This window comes from Oryctolagus cuniculus, chromosome 5 (assembly GCF_964237555.1).
Source record: "Oryctolagus cuniculus chromosome 5, mOryCun1.1, whole genome shotgun sequence".
Classification (NCBI taxonomy): Eukaryota; Metazoa; Chordata; class Mammalia; order Lagomorpha; family Leporidae; genus Oryctolagus; species Oryctolagus cuniculus.
The window spans coordinates 97041420-97062367 of NC_091436.1; the positions used below are offsets into that span (position 1 = coordinate 97041420).

General features: G+C 39.0%; 1 protein-coding gene across 6 annotated transcripts in view; it reads left to right on the forward strand.

Moving 5' to 3' along the window:
• Positions 1-20948, forward strand: part of FILIP1 (filamin A interacting protein 1) — a 300074-nt gene that overhangs the window by 158123 nt on the left and 121003 nt on the right. For all 6 annotated transcript variants that reach the window (XM_070073868.1, XM_008263118.4, XM_008263120.4 and 3 more), the window contains exon 2: positions 17148-17429. In XM_070073868.1, coding sequence (XP_069929969.1) covers positions 17154-17429 — 276 coding nt within the window. In that variant the 5' untranslated portion in view covers positions 17148-17153. The remainder of the gene's footprint in view (positions 1-17147; positions 17430-20948) is intronic.

Consider the following 20948-nt stretch of genomic DNA (forward strand, 5'->3'; position numbering starts at 1 on the left):
ACAGCGCTCATCACCAGTAGGGGAGGGAGAGAAGTTGGCTGACGTGATTAGCCTGGTAGGAACAATGCAGTGTCTGGAATGCAGTGACTGTTAGATGGCTTTCTTTGCTGCTGATAAGACTGGATCCATAATCTGTAGGATCCAGTGCAAAATGACAATGTAGGGCCTCTTGTTGAAAAATAAGTGAGCATTTCTATCCCAACAGCACAGCATTGAACAGAGTACAGGGCCCTGTGCAACTGTGCAGATCACATGCCTACGGATCTAGCCTACCTATAGTATGTTTTCTTCTCCCAGCCTGGCTCCTGATGAAAGCAGTGCCCACAGCTTTTTCTAATGAAATGTTTCTGCTTCTCCTCCTGTTTTGGAACCCCACCATAACTCACTCAGATGCTGCCTTGATTTTAACCCTAGTCTAGGTGGTCTACTTTAAGGTTCTTTGCCATGGTGAATCTGCTGTTAGCATTCAGCTGTCTCTCCAAGATACTTTCTACCCTTGCTGAGCACTTGGCCACTTCTGTATCCCCTTCACATACTCACTGGGCATGAGTCTCCATCACTTTTCTGGAGGTATGCACTGCTAGAGCTGTATTATCTGTTTGTATACCCCATGGCATGGTTCATGTCAATGGAAACACTACTCTTACGTTTTAGCCATAAGACAATGTCATATTCTTCTACCTTAGATTCCTTAAATTTTTATGGAAGAAATTTTTTTCTATTCATGTCCTCTTCAATTGATCAGAATAAAAGAAGAGGGCAGATGGCCAACTGCATAGCTATTGTACTTTTTAATTCTCTTTTATCTTCAAAGTACTATGTACTGAAGAATGGAATAGGGAGTGGGAGATATCTTTTCCATTTTTCCCAGTTTAAATGTACCCAGCAATAATATTTGTCATGCAGTCTAGATAACAGTTGGAGAATAAAGGCTTAGGGCTCTTTGGGACTCTTTGGAACTATATCAGGAGAGTGGAGTAGTTGCAACAAGGACCATGTGGCCTGCAAAGCCTAAAATACTTAATATTCATGCTTTAATATAAAAGATTTTCCAACCTCTGTGGCAGATGCTCATCTTTGAAAGTGAAGTGGCTGTATCTCTTATGTAGCCTATATGAAGATTCTGAGAGGTGTTTGATGACCCCAATACTTAATCTGCCATGGACCAATGCTTTCTGCCTTACCGCTGCTGGTAAATACTTTTATGTACATGTGGAAGGTAGAACATGCATTATGGTGTCACATTCTATAGTGGGTAGTACATCTGTGTACTTTCTTGATTTTACAGTTAGGGAATTGTAAGTTGGAAAAATAAGTGCCTTATCCAGGATTACAGAATAATTGTGAGGGGTTTGGGATGCAGCTCTCTTGATTCTTCAGGGTTACAGCAAACAAATACTAAGAATGCTGATGTATAAAATGTTGGGACACCCTAAGGTTTACAGTGGGGCTCAGTGTATGCCAAGGTAAGGGTTGCTGGAGAGTAGGGAAGAGAGTGACTAGAGACTATCACATATTTGAAAACATTATTCCAAAATTGATGACTCACTTTCTCACTTACTTTCTAACCAAATGGTTAGTCTGAAACTTCAGTCCTGTAGCTCTACATTTTAGAGAAATTAAATTTTTAGTAGACATTAATTAGCACAGCACAAAATTCTCCTTCAACTTTATGACTCTTGCTAGCCTTTGCATTCTCATTGTAACTGAGTTTATGAAGATTGGTTGACACAGAAATCAAAGTCTCAGAGTGATAAACATCTGTAAACATCAAATCAGTGTCTTGACAGTCATGTGGTTTCAGTTGCATTCATAAGATATGTTTTAATACAAATAATTTCTAGCTTTCTCTTTTCTTGGTCTATAAAATACCTACACTCTGTTTTCAATTTAGGCTTCCTATACTGTGACCTAATCTAAGACAGGGATGCTTAGGGACAATTAGAAAAGACAGAAGTCAGAAAGAGTTCAAAATGGACACAACCCAATTCCATACATCACAACTGATTTTAAGTTGGTCTCTTGTGTTAAGTGGTCTAGGGATTTGAAGGAAAGTCATTTATAGCATACTTGAATGTAGTTGACATGTATGCAGGCCATTAGAACACATGAAGTCACTGTCAGCACACAGTTGGGGCAATCTGTGCAGTATTTCATTTTTCTTCCTTGTCAGCATGAGGCAGTGATGTCATCAAACTACTGCATGTATTTTGTTCATGGAGGTTAACATTGAGTATCAATTTGGATTTGTCTCACATTTCTTAAGAATGCAATAAAATTATTTCAGAGTATCTGCTATATAAAGACAAACAGGGTAGATGTTGGATGTAGTGGTTAAGATGCTAGCATATCATTATGAGTGCCTGGGTTTGAGTTTCAGCTCTACCTCCCAATTCCAGCTTCCTGCTGATGCAGACCTTGGGAGGCAGCAGATGATGACTCAAGTGGTTGGGTCCCTGCCACCACATGGGGGACCCAGATTGGTTTCCTAGTTCCTGGTTCCTGGCAGACATTTGGGGAGTGAACCAGTGAATGGAAGCTCTTTGAGTGTGCATCTTTCTTTATTTCTCTCTGTCTGTTTCTCAAATAATAATAATAATAAATAAATAAGAGAAACATTTTTCTAATGGGAAATTTTGTACAACTGGCTAAATAGAACATTTAGTTCTCAATTTCTTAACTTGGCTAGTTTAAAAAATCATATCTAAAGGGGCCAGCAATGTGGTGCAGCTGGTTAAGCCACTGCCTGTGATGCCAGCTTCCCATATGGATACCAGTTTGTGTCCCTGCTTCTCCACTTCTGATCCAGCTCACTGCTGGTGTGCCTGGGAAGGCAGCAGAATATGGCCTGAGTGCTTGGGCCCCTGCCACCCATATGGGAGACCTGCATGAACCTCTTGGCCTCTTGGTTCCCAGCTTTGACCTGGCCTAGCCCTGGCTGTTGCCAGGAGAGTGAGCCAGCTGATGGAAGATTCATTCATATTCTCTCTCTTTCCCCCCATAGTTCAAATAACTAAATCTTTGTAACAAATCATTTCTAATTGTCATGACAGTTGTTATATTTCTGACGTTTCAGTGGTTTTCCCAGTTGAGAAAGTCCAAAGTCAAGGGTCAGTGTTTGTGCCACAGTAGCATATGAGTGCCAGCATCCCACATGAATGCTGGTTCAAGTCCCAGCTGCTTCACTTGTGATCCAGCATCTGGCTAATGCACTTGGGAAAGCAGCAGAAAATGGCCCAAGTACTTGGACCCCTACCACTCATAAGGAAAACCCGGATGGAGTTCCAGGCTCTTGGCTTCAGCCTGGCCCAGTCTTGTCCATTGTAGCCATTTGGGGAGTAAACCAGTAGATGAAAGATCTCGTTCTCATTCTCTCTCCCTCTCTCCCTCCCTCCCTCTCTCTCTGAAACTCTGCCTTTCAAATAAATAAATTACTTTTTAACAAAAGTCAAAAGTGAAAACTGTAAGGACAAAGTTACTCTTCAGTGCCTTTGAAATTTTCTTGTATTCATGGATACAAAGGCAGTCTGAGGGAATCAGAAAGGCAAGAACATGTGGCCTTAGAAGAAGAAGGAATTACATGAGTGTAAATTAGAGAAAAATCTACTGGAGCAGTAGGATTTTATATTAGTTATTGTTTCAGACTGGGAGATGCCATACCCTGTGAGTAAACTTAATTTAGCACTATGAAAAGGTACATCATTTATATGAAGTAGTCTTGATCTAGAGCTCAAAGCTTCTATTTAGAATTCTTGTACATGATGGATCCAGACATACCTGTGCTATAGGTGAGGTTTCCCTGAGTATTGCCCATATTATTTGTGCAAATGACTACATCAGTCTAAGCCTCCCTTTCCTTATCTTTATAAAAGAAATAATTATGGCACCTGCTTCATTGTTAGCAGTGTTTTAGGAGATGATAGGTAGTATATGTCAGGTGATTAACTCACTGCTTAGTGCATAGGATGCTCTATATGAGCTGTTACCATTGTTGCTATTAGTAAGAACAAAGATAATATTTAAGAGCCATTCTGGCTGGCACCGCAGCTCACTAGGCTAATTCGCCTGTGGCACCAGCACCCTGGGTTCTAGTCCCAGTTGGGGCGCCAGATTCTGTCCCGGTTGCTCTTCTTCTAGTCCAGCTCTCTGCTGTGGCCCAGGGGTACAGTGGAGGATGGCCCAAGTGCTTGGGCCCTGCATCCACATGGGAGACCAGGTGGAAGCACCTGGCTCCTGGCTTCGGATTGGCGCGGTGTGCTGGCCGCAGTGTGCCGGCCTTGGTGGCCATTTGGGGGGTGAACCAATGGAAAAAGGAAGACCTTTCTCTCTGTCTCTCTCAATCACTGTCTAACTCTGCCTGTCAAAAAAAAAAAAAATGATTCTGCAAATGTAGACTGCTGAAATAAAGACTAAGGTACTTGTCTTTCTAGCTTATGGATAGGCATGTTTTATTAGTGGTGGGGGAATTAGAGTCTTCTTCAAATATGGACTTGGGCCTGTTTAGGAGTGATGAAATACTGGAAGGAATTCTAGTCTGGGCTAACCAAGAGTCTGATACTTTTCCAGATGTTCAGCAATGTTAATGAAACTAAAAGGTGATATTGCTTTTTTTTAGATTCTATAAAATGATATTAAAATGCCTAAAAAATGATAGTGGTCAAGTAAGGAAAATATAGCTAAAATTGACCAGAAAACTAAAGAGTTATCATAGTCACTTAAATTTGAAGGCTTTACTCTTTTTTATGTAACTACTGAGTATGCAGTATTTCTAATGGAATAATGGTATCAGAACTGCAGTAAAAGAGTGGGCATTATATTGGCCTAGTGGCTAAGAAATCGGTTTAGATGCCTTTGTCTCATATCAGAGTACTTGAGTTTCGTATTTTTCTTTTCTCCTGATTTCAGCTTTCTGCTATTACAGACCCTGGGATGGAGCAGTGATGGCTTAAGTAGTTGGGTTTCTGCTACCCACATGGGAGTCCTAGCTTGAGTTGTTGCTGGCTTTGGGGTTCCACCCTTGCCGTAGGCTTTTGTAGGCATTTCAAGAGTGAAATAGCAGGTGTGAATTCTCTTTCTCTTCCATCTCTCTGTCTCTTTGTCTCTCTCTTTCTCTCCCCACATTGTGCTGTCTCTCAGTTTTTAGAAAGAATTATAATAAGAAAATATTATAACTATAAAATATTTAAACACCTATTTGAGGTTCAAGATTACTTATGTTGAAAGTGACAGAAAAAAAAAATACCACCATGTCATCATTACTGTGTATGACAGTATGTTACTAACTAAATGCTTTTCTTATTTATAGAACTGACCATAGTCTTGTTTCTGTGAAGGAAGTAAAAAGGAAAATAAACAAGCAAACAAAACTCTGTTTTGGATGCTGTAAATAAGTATGAAGAGGTGACTGGTGATACCCAGGCTACTGGGTCACAGATCCCTGAAGTGTGGTATGTGTTTAGGAAATAGGGTGTCTCACAAGGTCCTATTCCCAACTATTCCATTGACCATCTCTGTGGCTCTATGCCTCAGTTTCCTCAATTTTGAAGTGGAAAGGGTAGAGGTGCTAGCATTCCAGTTATTTTAGGGAGATGAAATAAAAGCGCTATTTAAACAACTTATGTGAAGTTGTCTATATTCTAGATGGAACAAGACTGCCACAAGAAGTCATTCAAGAATGACACCAGACAGCACATATTCACATGTCAAATGGGTGGTACAAACTAGGTGTGCTGTAGGAGTTTCACAGAGGAAGAAATATGAGCTGAAGTAGGAAAGGGAGATTTGTAGAAAGGGCAATGAGGAGGATGCTGGTGATTGTTGTATACACACTTCATGCTCAGCTCACTGACAAGGAAGTAGTGCAGGAAGCTTTGAGGCTTTGAATTTTGCTGCAATCACTAAAGCTCTGTGACCTGGGCCATCCTGGTTATCCTGTTTCCATGCGAAACTGATACCTCTCTATTTTGAGGTAATTGGGAAAATTATAGCTATTTCCATCTTTTAGTTTCCACACTTAGGTGTCCAAGTCTTACCCACTCAATATCTGCACATTCTGTTCTCCAAAACTGTGTCATCCTCTCTCATCTATTGTCAAATTTGCTCCAATTTTCATTGCCATCTTTTATTTCTTGATTGTCATTCTACTTCAGGAGTAGAAATAAATGCAAATATTTAATTCACACATTTATCCTAAAGTGTGTTACTTTAATACAAATTTTATTATTTAGTGGTAGAAATTTCTCCAAATATTATTATTGTTAATTGCCTTTGACATCTGTTAATCACAAGTGTATCTGAATGTCTTTTTGCTTCTAATTATATTTTCATCTAGTCATTTTCACTGGAGTCAATGAGTTCAATAACCTTATATTCTAATATGTAAAATGTTATAAATTCAAACTATCAAATGATGTCTATGATGATGGTATTTTGAATATATTAAGTATTACCTTCTTCTCAAAGTGAGTGTATGTTTGGGGCAATAACAACTATAAGAAAATATGAAAGTATCATGTATGTAATATGGAAAACAAATAGGTGTGTAAAATTGCTGAGGAAGGAGAAATGGCACCTGTTGGAACGTTAGAGGGGGACTAAAGAGTGCAGGAAAAGAACAGGCCATTTTAAGAAAGAAATTCAAGATCAAAATGTAAAAATAAAATAGATCAAATGTTGTTTGTAGCCACTGAATAGACAAGCTTGGTGAGTACACAGGAGGTATTGGGAGACAAGACTGGATATACAACTTTTCTGTAAATGGAGAACCTTGAATACTAGCTTATGCCTGCTGGCATGAAAAGTAAAGGAAAAAAGAGACAGTATGATGAAGGAGTTAATCAGTTTGGTTTTTTTGTCAAAATATTGGTAAAGGAGCTCATCCTATGTTATCATTCAAAGTTTAAAACTTTTAAAATGTAAAATTTTAATTTTAAAGTGTAAAGTATAAAAACTTTTAAGTGTAAAATTCAGTTATACATTCTTTCAGAGCCAGTCATGCTAATTTAAAATTATTTATTTTATGGCAATTCCCTGATCTATTTTCTTGTCAGTTTTTGCCTTTTTCTGGAAAACTTTACTAGGTTTGCTGATATATTGTCTTAAATGGTGTTGAACAGAGCTTTATAAAATATTTCACCATGGTTTTAAGCAAGGGTAGAATAATATTTTTCTGTTTTGCCACAGTTATATTTTCCTTGGCTTTTTGATTACAACCTCACTGCAGTGACTCTAAGAGAATCTTCTTTCCTGAATTCTAATATTTTGTGAAATTATTTAAAGGAATTTTAAATTGACCTGGATATATCTGCCTTAGTAAATTAAAAAATACTTTAAATAAACAAAAGCTTTGGCCATTTTGAAGATTTAATGCCTGTGGATAATGATACATGAAAAAACATTTAACATAGTCTGTTGTATAAATTGGATGAAGATAATGGAAGTAAGTTATAAATAAAGTTTAGAGACAAATCTAAGAACATTTATGAACATGATGGTGGTATTAGGGCAATCTCATGAGAAATGTTCAAAGATTTCAGGAGTTGGAATATTTATAAGAGAATTTCACCAAGTAAATAAGATACACACAGGAAATAATCTCGTGTTGATAGGGAATTAATTTTGATTTGATTGGCCTTTTGCATCTTAATATTCACTGATGATATAACACTGGACCCGATGTTTTCTTTGCCTTTAATTCTACATGCTTTGGGGGTCATCATTTATGTCTAAAAGAAAGACTCAGGACAACTCTGTGGGAACATTCTAGAAACCCTACATAACTGCAAGCCTTTTATCAGGTTGAACAGTAAAATATAAGTTTTTCTGTAATTAAGTGTTTTCTTTTTACTGTGTATTACAATTTTTATAAAATAATTTAAAATAGAAAGGAAATAAAATTATTGGAAACTCATTCTATGCATTAAGTAGGTTATTAAAAATATATATAACCAGTAAAGATAATTAAAAATGAATCTTAATGAAGAATGGGATGGGAGAAGAAGTAAGAGATGGATGGTTAGCAGGTGGGAGAGTGGTTATGGGGGGAAGAACCACTATAATCCAAAAGTAGTATTTTTGAAATTTGTATTTATTAAATAAAAATTTTCTATTAAAAAAAGAAAATATATATAACCAGGAACTGGAAACTTGAGAAACATAGAAAGTATGCCAAAAACTAATTTAAGCAGAAAAATTTTCATTGGTGGTTGGGATGGAGAGTAGTTTGAACAATGTTGAATCCTAACAAAAAGACAAATCTGAAAAGGGTCAGGGGCAAGAGTGAGAGTGCTAGGGAAATGCTAGGTCAAGATTTGCATGAGCTAGGGATGCATTTGACCTAGTGTTTAACACACTGGTTAAGATACCCATGTTTCTCTGGCCTCAGAATCAGTACTTGAGGCATTCAGATCTGGCTAAAAAGCCCACGAGAGCATTTCAGGTATGGAAAGCCAAGACACTCTGGCAAAAAAAAAAAAAAAAAAAAAAAAAGTTAAATGAAAGATCTCTGTGAGTGAGATCCCAGCAGAAAGAATGGGCCATCAAAGAAGGAGGTACCTTTCTCTATAGGGAGGAGAGAACTTCCATTTTGACTATGGCCTTGTCTAAATAAGATGGGAGTTGGCGAATTCAAGAGGCTTCCATAGCCTTGGCAGCTCATGACAAGAACCTCAGGTGCCGGCACTGTGCCTCAATGGGCTAATCCTCCGCCTGCGGCACCGGCACACCAGGTTCTAGTCCCAGTCAGGGCGCCAGATTCTGTCCTAGTTGCTCCTCTTCCAGTCCAGCTCTCTGCTGTGGCCCGGGAATGTAGTGGAGGATGGCCCAAGTGCTTGGGCCCTGCACCTGAATGGGAGACCAGGAGGAAGCACCTGGCACCTGGCTCCTGGCTTTGGATCAGTGCAGTGCGCTGGCTGCAGCGGCCATTGCGGGGTGAACCAATGGAAAAGGAAGACCTTTCTCTCTGTCTCTCTCTCTTTCTCACTGTCCACTCTGCCTGTCAAAAAAAAAAAAAAAAAAAAGCCTCAGGTGATTACTGACATCATAAATAAGAGTGTCAATTGTTAAATCAACAACAGGAGTCACTGTGCACTTACTCCCCATGTAAGATCTCTGTCCTTAATGTGTTGTACTATGTGAATTAACGGTAAAACTACTACTAAAACAGTACTCTATACTTTGTGTGTCTATGTGGTGTGCAAACTGTTGAAATCTTTACTTAGTAAATAGATCTTCTGTATATAAAGATAATTGAAAATGAATCTTGATGGAGACTGGGATGGGAGAGGGAGTGAAAGCTGGGATGGTTGCAGGTGAGAGGGAGGTTATGGGGGGAAAAAAGCCACTATAATCCAAAAGTTGTACTTTGGAAATTTATATTTATTAAATAAAAGTTAAAAAAAAATAAGATACCCATGTTCCACAAAATAGTGCCTATGTTTGATACCCAGCTGTAGCATATGACTCTATCTTCTTGCTAATATAGACACTGGGAGGCAATGCTGTGTTTAAGTGATTGGGTTCCTGCCACCTACATGTCCCACTGTATTAAGTTCCTGGCTCCTATCTTTGGCCTGCCTCAGCCTTGACTGTTGCACTTTGAAGAGTGAACTAGTGTATGGGAGGATCTCTGTCTACCTCTCAAATAACTTAAGTAAAATAATAATATTAATAATAATGATAATAAAAAGATTTATAAGCACTAAGGAAGCATGGAAAGTAAAGTATGTATTTCATTGTGGTTGACTTCTTTTTTATTTCCTTTTCTTATTACTTATTTAAATATTCTAGGAATATTTGTTAGTTCAGTATAAATGACTCAAAATATTTACATTTTTAATTAGTTTGATATTATTCATCTGATGGTAGAGTCTGGTATTACCCAATATAAGAGGGGGGGAGGAATGAGGAAGAGAGAAGACCATAGATTTTTAAAAAGGGAAGATTTAGGATAACATGTGAATTTTCCTTTATTCCTGCTTTAGTCAGCAAATTCCATGAGAAGTATTACTGACTGATTCCTATTAAAGGAAAAGCAAGGATATCCCATGTACTATATTAGTATACTTATGAAAGAGAAGAATCCATGCTTTAAATAGTACTTTTTAAAAAGAAAATTATGGGGCCGGTGCCGTGGCTTACTAGGTTAATCCTCCTCCTGCGGCAACAGCATCCCATATGGGCACCGGGTTCTAGTCCCGGCTGCCCCTCTTCCTGTCCAGCTCTCTGCTGTGGCCCGGGAGGGCAGTGGAGGATGGCCCAAGTGCTTGGGCCCCTGCACCTGCATGGGAAGACCTGGAGGAGGCACCTGGCTCCTGGCTTCGATTTGGCACGGTGCTGGCCATAGCGGCCATTTCGGGGGTAAACAATCAGAAGGAAGACCTTTCTCTCTGTCTCTCTGTTACTGTCTATAACTCTACCTGTCAAATAAATAAATACAAAAAAAAAGAAAATTATGTAAATCTTCATTTGTTTATACATTATTTTTCCTTAGAATTTTCTTCAAAGTATATACCTTGGGCTGAAGCAAAGACATTCTTGACTTTTTGCAGAAAGTTTTTATCTATGTGTCCCAAACTTGCAGCCATGCAATCAGTTATTAAGAAGCCTGAGGTGTTCCAGATGCATTTCTGTTACCTATTACCCCTGTAAGAACAATAGATAGGATTTGGCCAACTCTGCTGAAATGTTTATTATTGTTCAGCTCCAAGACTTTTTTTCAAAGATTTATTTATTTATTCGAAAGTCAGAGTTACACAGAGAGAGGAGAGGCAGAGCGAGAAAGGGGTCTTCCATCTGATGGTTCACTCCCCAATTGGCCACAATGGCCAGAGCTGCGCCGATCCAAAGCCAGGAGCCAGGAGCATCTTCCAGGTCTCCCACACGGGTGCAGGGGACCAAGCACTTGGGCCATCTTCTACTGCTTTCCCAGGCCACAGCAGAGAGCTAGATCAGAAGTGGAGCAGCCGGGACTAGAACTGGCACCCATATGGGATGCCGGCACTTCAGGCCAGGGCGTTAACCCACTGCACCACAGTGCTGGCCCCAAGCTCCAAGACTTTTAACACAATAAGTTTGTAATGATCTATATTCAGATTTGCACCCTGTTCTCATAACCCATATCTGTAATAATTGGCTAGATTGCTTCTCAGGAAGTTTTTTGAATAATTTGTCATCCTGCAACTTTTGCATCAGGTTAATGGTTTTAGGGAAAAAATATACTTGCTTGGTAACCAAATTTGAATTACTTTATGCATTTTGCAGGATTGTCTATGGATGAAGACATAAGCATGGGTTTCTCAAATTCTGTAGTGGGGAACAGCAGACTCAAAGAATGACAATTGCTTTAAGTAATACTCTGACCTCAGAATCAGCCCTTAAGGCTTCTTGGTCTGGCTGAAAAGTCCATAAGAACATTTCAGGCATGGAAAACCAAGACACTGTGGCAAAAAATGTTCTACATGAAGGATCTTTGTGAGTGAGAACCCAGTGGAAAGAAGTGACCATTAAAGAAGGATGTACTTTCCTCTGAAGGGAGGAGAGAACTTCTATTTTGCTTATGGCCTTGTCTAAATACTGACGCAGTTTGAGTATTCAAAAGGCTTATATAACCTAGGCAGCTCATGTCAAGAGCCTCGGGTGGTCACTGACATCATACATAAGAGTGTTAATTGTTAAACAACAGGAGTCACTGTGCACTAACTCCTCATGCAGGACCTCTGTCCTCAATGGGTTGTGTGGGGAGCAATCCGGACTAGACTGAGTTACTGGAATTAAGACTTATTCTATGCATCTGCTCTCCCACAATATGGCGCTGGGAGAGAAGTAAACAGCTTCTGCACAGCTGCCTCCAGTTCAGCTAATAAACTGTAGGACTTGCTCCTGATTGGAGGAGAGCAGCGTACTCGGCATGTGGGCAGCCGAGTTGGGATTGGTGGAGGAGGACTATAAAGGAGGAGAGAGACGGCATGCACCGGGAACATCTATAGGGAACATCTAGCTGAAGGACCACCCGTGCAGCCCCCGAGAAGAGCCGGCCAGTGGTGTGCCGCTCCCCTGCGGAAGTGGGGAATGTGGCCAGGGGGAACTGCCCTTCCACGGAGGTGGAAGGGATAGTAGCCAACCCGGGAAGAACCAGCAGCAAACCCGGGGAGGGCCGAGCAGACGAAAGAACAGCGCAGGGTCCTGTGTCGTTCCTCCACGAAGAGGGGGAGCGACAGGTTGTATTATGAGAGTTAACTGTAAAACTAGTTCTCAAACAGTTTGTGTGTGTATGTGTGTATGTGTGCAAATTGTTGAAATCTTTACTTAGTATAGAGTTGGTCTTTGTGTACAAAGTTAATTGAAAATTGATCTTAATGGAGGATGGGACTGGGAAGGGGAGAGAGAAGAAGAAGAGGAATGGGAGTGTGAGTGGGATGGTGGGTATAGCGGGAAGAATAACTATATTCCTAAAGTTTACTTATGGAATTTATATTCCTTAAAAAGTAATTTTAAAAAAGAGGAAAGGCCGGTGCCACAGCTCACTTGGCTAATCCTCTGCCTGCGGTGCCGGCACCCCTAGTCCCAGTCGGGGCGCCAGATTCTGTCCCGGTTGCTCCTCTTCCAGTCCAGCTCTCTGCTGTGGCCTGGGAAGGCAGTAGAGGACGGCCCAAGTGCTTGGGCCCTGCACCCGCATGGGAGACCAGGAAGAAGCACCTGGTTCCTGGCTTCGGATTGGCGCAGCACTCCAGCCGCAGCGCGCCGGCCTTAGCAGCCATTTGGAGGGTGAACCAATGGAAAAAGGAAGACCTTTCTCTCTGTCTCTCTCTCTCTCTCTCACTGTCTAACTCTGCCTGTCAAAAAAAAAAAAAAAAAAAAAAAAAAAAAAAAAAAAAAGAGGAAAGAAATTCTATAGTGGGGAGTGAGAAAACATTATCTTAGTTTTTGCATTTGTAAATTTTTGTGACCTCCTGACTTATGGAGAATCCCTCCCTCCTTTTAATTCGCATGTGTTTAAGAACTTAGAAGAAAGTTGAATAATGAGTAGATACTTAGAATTAGACATGGGGCTCAAATCCTGTCTCTTTTATGTGATCCAGGGAAATATATTTAATCTCTTTAAACCTCAGTGGCCTCACCTGTATGGCTGAGAATAATAGCACCTATTTTACAGGGCTAATATGAATGTTAAATGAAATTTTGCATTTCAAATGCCTCTACTCTGTACAACACTTAAGAAACAATGAGAGGAATTAAAAATAATACAGAATATGAATGTTATTAAATGCGCACTTGAAAGTCCATTATTGCCAGGACATTTCCTCCCTATAAAATAGAAAAAAGTGGTCAGTATTGGTGGTAGATTACCCTATTGAGAAATCATATTTTGTCAGTTTTTTTTTTTAATTTATTTATTTACTTGAGAGGCATAGTTACAGACAGAGAGAGGAAAAGACAGAGAGAGAGGTCTTCCATCCACTGGTTCAATCCCCAAATGGCTGCAATGGCTGGAGTTGGGCAATTCTGAAGCCAGGAGCCATTCTTCTTCTGGATCTCCCATGTGAGTGTAGGAGCCTAAGCACTTGGGCCATCTGCTGTTGTTTTCCCAGTCCATCAGCAGCGAGCTGGATTGGAAGTGGAGCAGCTGGGACTTGAACCAGTGCCCATTTGGCATGCCAACACCACAGGTGAGTGGTTAACCTACTATGCCACAGTGCTGGCCCTGAGAAATTATATTTTAATCCCTCATACCTGCTTTCTAATTCCTTCCTAAAAGATTTTTTCACTAATTTGTTGTTGCTGAGTATATTTGCATTTCTGAAATAGTACAGGTGCTGACTCCTGACTTTGTTGTGGAGATATAGAAGATCTTATTTGATGTGCCCTAAGAAAGGACTAAAATCTATGTGCCTGTGTTAAAGGAAAAATAAATAATGTACAATTTCTGTGCCACAGGGAACAAAATATTTGCTAGGACAGAATTAACATAATGGGTCTACCATGTGAGATTCTCTTTCTTAACATTTTATTTATTTATTTTCATTTTATTTGAGCAACAGAGAGACAGACACACAGAGATATTTCCATCTTCTGGTTCACTCCCCAACTGCCTGAAACACCCTGGGTTGGGCAGGCTGAAGCCAGGAGCCCAGAACTCAATCTGGGTCTTCCACGTGGGTGGCAGCAACCCAAATACTTGCTTGAGTCATCACCTTTTGACTTACAGAGTTCATATTAGCAGGAAGCTGAATTGGATGCAGAGGAGCCAGAACTGGAACCAAGCACTCCAATATGGGATGCAGGTGTCCCAAGCAACGACCTAACTGCTGCACCAAATGCCAGCCCCCACATGAGATTTTTCCATCAGCCTAAGTGAATTAATGTGAAAGGGAATAGAGAACACAGGCCTTCAACCTGATTAATGATATAAAATAATTAGATAATTCTAAAATGTGTGCAGTTTTTTCTGTAAAAGCCATTAATATAAAATGATAATATTGGGACAGGCAGAGTGCCGGTTCTAGTCCCGGCTACTCTGCTTTAATTTAGCTACCTGGTACTACGTCTGGAAGTAATCAGATGATGGCCCAAGTGCTTAGATCCCTGTTGCCTTCATGCAAGACCTGGGTGGAGTTCTGTGTTCCTGGTTTAAGCCCAACCCAGGCCTGGGTGTTGAGATTTGGGGGACTGAACCAGTGGATTGAAGAGCTTTGTCTCTCCCTCTCTGTCACTCTTTCAAATGAGTAAATAAATAAATAAATACATACATACATTTTTTAAAGAAATGCTACAAAAAATGTATTTTAAAAGATTAAGACTGGAATTCTTAGAACTAAATATAAAGAGAGGTGGTACCAAGTATACTCAACTTTCTATATTTTTGCAAATACAATTATAATTAGTAAATATGCATAATGTATAGATAGCTATACATTGTCCTTATTAGTAAATACGCATAATGTATAGATAGCTATACAATGTCCTTTTTTAGACTATCCTAATGCTATGGATCCTGTAAGTGATAGGAAAGATTCAAGGAGATAAGGCACAAATACATGCTACAGTCAGACACAGATACAAGGCTGTGTATGATTAAATTTAGACATTAGCACCTCCATTTCTGTGTGTTGGAAACTCTTGTCTGGGATTTCTGTTAACTCATGGTCTAAATTGAACTTCTCAAATTAATATTTGATGCATCATCTCAAAAAGCCTTAAGATGTTAGAGAAAATTATTTCAGATAAAAGGAATTCACATGTGGTATGGAGTTGTAGGGAACTGCAATTCAGTTTGGGAAGCCCATGTGTCTTAGTTGTGATGTGTAACAGGTCATGAGTTAAATTTGAAACTTGCTATTCATCATCTCTTTTTTGTGTGTGTTTTTGGCTTTGAGCTTAAGTCGGCCTGCTTCGCCCACAAACAAGCTGTGATGAAATACAGTAGGTCTGCTCCAAAGTGCTCTGGCTCTTATTACAAAGAAACATCTATTCTTTGTTCACTAGAGAATCACAAAAGATGCTTTTAGAGAGCTAACCATTGAGTGAGCCAGAAGACGTGGTGCCAGTGCTAAGGACCACTTCTCAGGTTTCTGTTGTTCAAGGTTAAGATGCTGTAGAAGGTTCACACATATAAAAGGATCCATTTGGTTATCAGAGTTCAGTTCAAACAAGGAGCCTGCATGTAGATCTCAAGAGTCATTGAAAGAATTGAATGATCATTATCTGAAAGGAAGTGTTTCACTGTGTTTATTTTTCTATTATAAACCTAATGCTTTAAAAAGTTTTCTTTAGGTTCTTGAATATGGTTGGGTTCATAAGAGAAATTTACTTTAAGATAACAGAGTTCCTGTATTTTATCTTGAAAAAATAATGAAAATTTTGTTACTTAGCTGTTCAGAGAAAGGTCAACTTATATTGTAAGTTTTAAATAAGCCCTATATACTAAATTGTAATATTTAAAACCTTTGGCAAATTTTGTTGTAAAGCCTTCAGGCTACTAGAGCTGTCTTCACAGAACCTTCAGTTCAATATGTTTGTTTATAACATGCCTATTGGTCAAGTCTTTTGCTCAGAGAATGATAATCTGTAAAACCTTCTTTGTGGAATGACTTAAATGTGCTCCTCATGGGATTAATGTTTCATCTTTGTCTTTTAAAACATTTTTACCATGAAAAGTTATTTTAAATTTGACTTCAAAATCTATCTGTTTTCTCCGAATTCTTTATGCTCTTACTACTATAAAGGACTGACTTTAAAAGCTCCAAATTTGAAAAAGAGGCTGTTGAAAAATAAAGTCTGATCAGTAACAGCACTACCCTTTTCTTTCCTTTGCTTTTCCATTTTCCTTTCTGTTTCATGCCCTTTCTGCTCTATGTGCATTTTTCTGCACATTGTGATGTCCAGCTTGTTCTTGGCAAGGAATGAACTTTTATTTTGCCACAGTTTTAGATTTGCAGAATTGTTGTAGAGATAATACAGGAGGTTTCCATATATTTCACACCCAGTTTCCTTTAAAATTAACACCTTACCTAGAATAAGACATTTTCTATAATTAATGAACCAATACCTATATGTTACTTTTTACTAACATTCTTGCATTATTCAGATTTCCTCAGTTTTCCCTTAATTTCCTCCTCTGTTCCAAGAGTCCATCTAGGATACCACTTTACATTTAGTTGTCATGTCTCCTTAGGCCCTTTCTACCTGAGACAATTTTTATATTTTCCTTGTTTTTAGTGATCTTGACAGTGTAGAAGGTTACCAGTTAGGAATTTCATAGAGTATGTCTCAGTTGAGCCCTGTTTGATGTTGTTTTCATCAAGAGGCTGGAGGATAACATTTTGGGGAAGAAGGCCTCAAAGGAGAAATGCCATTCTCAGCACATCGTTATCAAATCCCCATCAACAACACAACTCAGCACTGTTGATAATGATCCTGATCTTTTGTCTTGACATGTTTTTCAGGTTAGAGTCACAATTTTACTTTTTCCTGATAACCATCAAGGCATTTTTTCTGAGGATTTCCATAGCATATTCAATAAAGCTGTAAGGAAGCCAACTGTGTTTGGTCTTTATTGGTGATGTTGTAAAGCTGCTATATATTTCTAAGTATTCAAACAAAAGAATTTCAGCAGTGGTAAAGAGTGTCTTATCTTTGATTGTGTGCTGTAGGTGGGAATGCGATCCCGAAACCAAGGTGGTGAAAGTTCAGCTAACGGGCATATCTCCTGCCCCAAGTCCTCCATCATCCACAATGCGGAGGATAAAAGTCTCTCTGAAGATGCAAAGAAGAAGAACAAATCAAGTAGGAAGGAGGAGGATGTCATGGCTTCAGGAACTGTCAAACGACACCTAAAACCATCTGGAGAAAGTGAACGCAAGACAAAGAAATTCCTGGAGTTATCCAAAGAAGACCTCCTCCAGCTACTCAGTATAATGGAAGGAGAGTTGCAGGTAGAGTCAAATGTTCTCAACTCTATGTCTAGTTCCTAAGCTATGAAACAGATTATAAATCAGTCCCCCTCGCTATATATGAACTTCATGGGGAAGAGTGATACCTTTTCCTTCTTCATTTTGAAATCCCTAGTGCCTGGTACAAGTTTGTACTAAATAAATGTTTATTCAATGAATGAAAAATGAAAAGGTGCTGACACCCTCTTCAACTTTTATGGAAAATTTCATCCTGATATGATTTTGGTAATAATTTAATGCAGGTCATCAATTAGGTTACTTAATTTAATCATCAATTGATTGAAAAATATAGAAAATTCATGATTATTAGAATGAAAGCTAAGGTTAATTGTTATTTTGCCCTTTGTTATAAGCTAGAATAAAAGAGAAATCAAAGGAGTGCAGTGGGGTGAGAGGCATTTTGTGGAAACCAGCATTACTTTTTCTCATTTTTTTTCAAAAATCTAGCCTCAATTTTCTGCAGTCATACACAGATAAACAGAGATTGCACTGTGAAGAATCTAATAGTTTCCCAAAGCATTTTCAACTCTATTATCACAATAAATATGTAAGTCTCATCTCTATTTACTATTGTATAAATAAAGAACAGAGATCTTTGTCCAGATCTCTTCTCAGGCCCCCTGATTCTTGGTCCAGTGATTTTCCTACTGCCCATCCCTACCGACCTTATCAAGTTGCCCTGAGCCACACTCCTCCATGAAGTCTATGTTTTTAACGATCCAGGAGGAAATTGGGATTCTTTAGAGTTTCTGAGTCCTGGACATTTATATCCTGTTATTATTTTTGTGGGCAGGATGATTTAATGGCAGTTTTCTTTTTGTTTTTGTTAGGTTCTTAGCTTGCCTGAGCCTGTAAGGGAATACCAATAGTTGTTTGTAATGAAACTTTTGTTGGCTTACTGGTATTATTAGCATCAGAGAGGTAATTTCCAACTTACCCTAAACTAAGGTGGGATACTCCATTCCTAGTTCCTGTTCTCATCTATGTGTGTGTACAGATAAGGAAATCCCTAGGGTAAAGAGAAATATAAAACATACAGAATTCTAGTTTAAAATAAACAAACATGATTGAGTACACCATTTACAGGCTGAGAAAAATCACATTGCATTTTGCAGCAAAAAATGAAATGTTCCAGAACATCTCCACTACTAAAAATAGCTTCACCACTCCCAGAAATGTGGTTAGTGTTTTGTCTGTTGGCAGTTATTGTGTAAGGAGGCAGAATTACTCCCAACTTTTTAAGCTACCCCCTGCAGACAGCATTGACCTGAGTAAAACTGAAAGGTATGATGGTTGATTTAGAATCCTTTAAAAAGCAACTCTGTAAATTCACATCTTTTCAGCCCTGGTGGCTCTAGTGAGGTCTGTGGCTTTTACAGACTCTAATTTCTATTGAAAGCAATTGTATTATGGTAAATTCTAGAAGTTATTTAAAATTCTTGGCTTTTATATACATATTGGTACTAGATGTGGTTCCAGATGCTAGGTATGCAAAATATAAGCTCACACACCTATGACATTAAAGAGATTGGCCAGAAGGATCCAAAGAAATTCATTTTGCTTTCTATTAATCTTTGTGATTACATCTGGAGAAAGTGAACGCAAGTGATCCCTACTTTACACAGCAGATGTATTCCTGAGCAGCTATATATAAGTAAAATAATGTAAGACATCATTTGTAGGGGAGGCAGTGAAAGGAAAAATAAATAAGGACCTGGTATTTTAAGGAATTCCATGGTGAATTAATTTTCAGTGCAAATAATGTGTCATAGTCATATATGTGCCTACATGATTACACATTTATGGATTTGTAAATGCAGATTTTGACTATTATATTTATTGAAAATGATGATGTTTCTATATTTAAAGCTGTAGGTATATGTTCTTATAGTGGACACTTGTCCTCTACCAGCATTGTCACATGGTGAGGGGGAGGGGTGTGTTGTAGCTAAGAGAGGGAAACAGTTGGCATTAGCAAATGTGAGTGGGCTGGAAAAATATGGCAGCTATGTGCTAGGTTTGCCAGACTAGATTTAAGAAAAAAAGTTTGAAGGGCTGGTGCTGGGACAAGAAGCAGGAATGTTCCTTGTAAGTTATCTTCAGCTCTATGCTCTCTGCCTTCACATGTATGGAGTATTTGGTAAGCTGTCTCCTAGGTCTCCAAAGGTCACATATTGCACTCTTCTGGAGTGGCTGGGTATGTCTCAAATGTCCTTCCACTGGAGGTGGCATTCTAAGGTTCTTTAAAATACTGGAACTGTCAGGTACATTTGAGGTGTCTTCCATACTACCATGTTTATGTTTCAGGCATGAGACTGATACACAGAGCAGTTATGGGACTGGGCAAGGTCATACAGCAATTCAGTTATGGTTACTCTGGTTCCAAATTCCTTCTCAATGCAATTTCCTTCCCATTATATCACTTATCTGGGATGTTCAAGGATGATTGGGCTCCAGGACCTTTGTGTTCATTCTTGACCTCCAGAACTTCTTTCATGTAGATTCACATTATAAACTCATAAGTTGCAGCTATTTTGTGGAAAGATGAAACTGTTTAGGGAAGAGAATTCAAATATGGCTTCTTTCACATCAGAGAAATAGAATGGAATCTGAGTCTTGAAGTTGGCTGAGATCCAATTAGTGAGAAAACTAAAAAATGGCAGGGATGCCATATGGCCATATAAATTGAGCACTCTAAAATACTGGGGCTTCATAGTCATGATTCTCTGGGTAGTATCCCCTGAAACTGTATAACAATGAACCTTGAGGGGGGACCACATCTACAGGTCAAAAGAAATAGGGTCCCATGAAAGAAAATACCTTAGAGAAATGGGAGATAAGACCAAGATCAAGCCTGCCTGTAAGAAGAAAACCTGGGAAGTGACTTGGGAAAAAAGAAAGAGTTAGAAGCTCCTTTAGGCTCTTCTTGCCAATTTTCTCTTTCTCACACTCCTTTTTGATTGCTCTCATGCTCTGAAATTCCGTATCTAGCATTTTGCATGCAGAAGATAATTTTGTGTGTTTTTGGTACAATAGTGTCTTGCCACCATTGGGATCTCATGAGTGATCTATGAGAATTTATTGAACCAACACTATAAACAGCATGACTTCTATTGTTGGCATTGGCTTTTGCAAACTTTTCAAATTTACTGTTTTGTTTACCAATCCACATATCCTATGGACTGTTTTGTTAAAAAAATATTTATTTGAGAGGCAAGGAGAAAAAGAGACAGAGACAGAGACCATCTGCAGGCCCACTTCCCAAATGCCTGCCATGGCCAGGATTTGGGGGTCAGGGCTCAAGCTCTGATATGGATGTATATCAGTGGCTCCTGTGCCAGGCTAAATGCCCACCTGTTTGTGACTCTTGACGTATATGTTTAATGAACATGAATTAGAAATGAAGTTGCCCTTCTCAGGTATTTTTGCACTTTAAAGAACCTTGTCTTGAATCAATAACATCATGAACCCTGTCTTAGAGAAGGACATCTTCCAGCAACA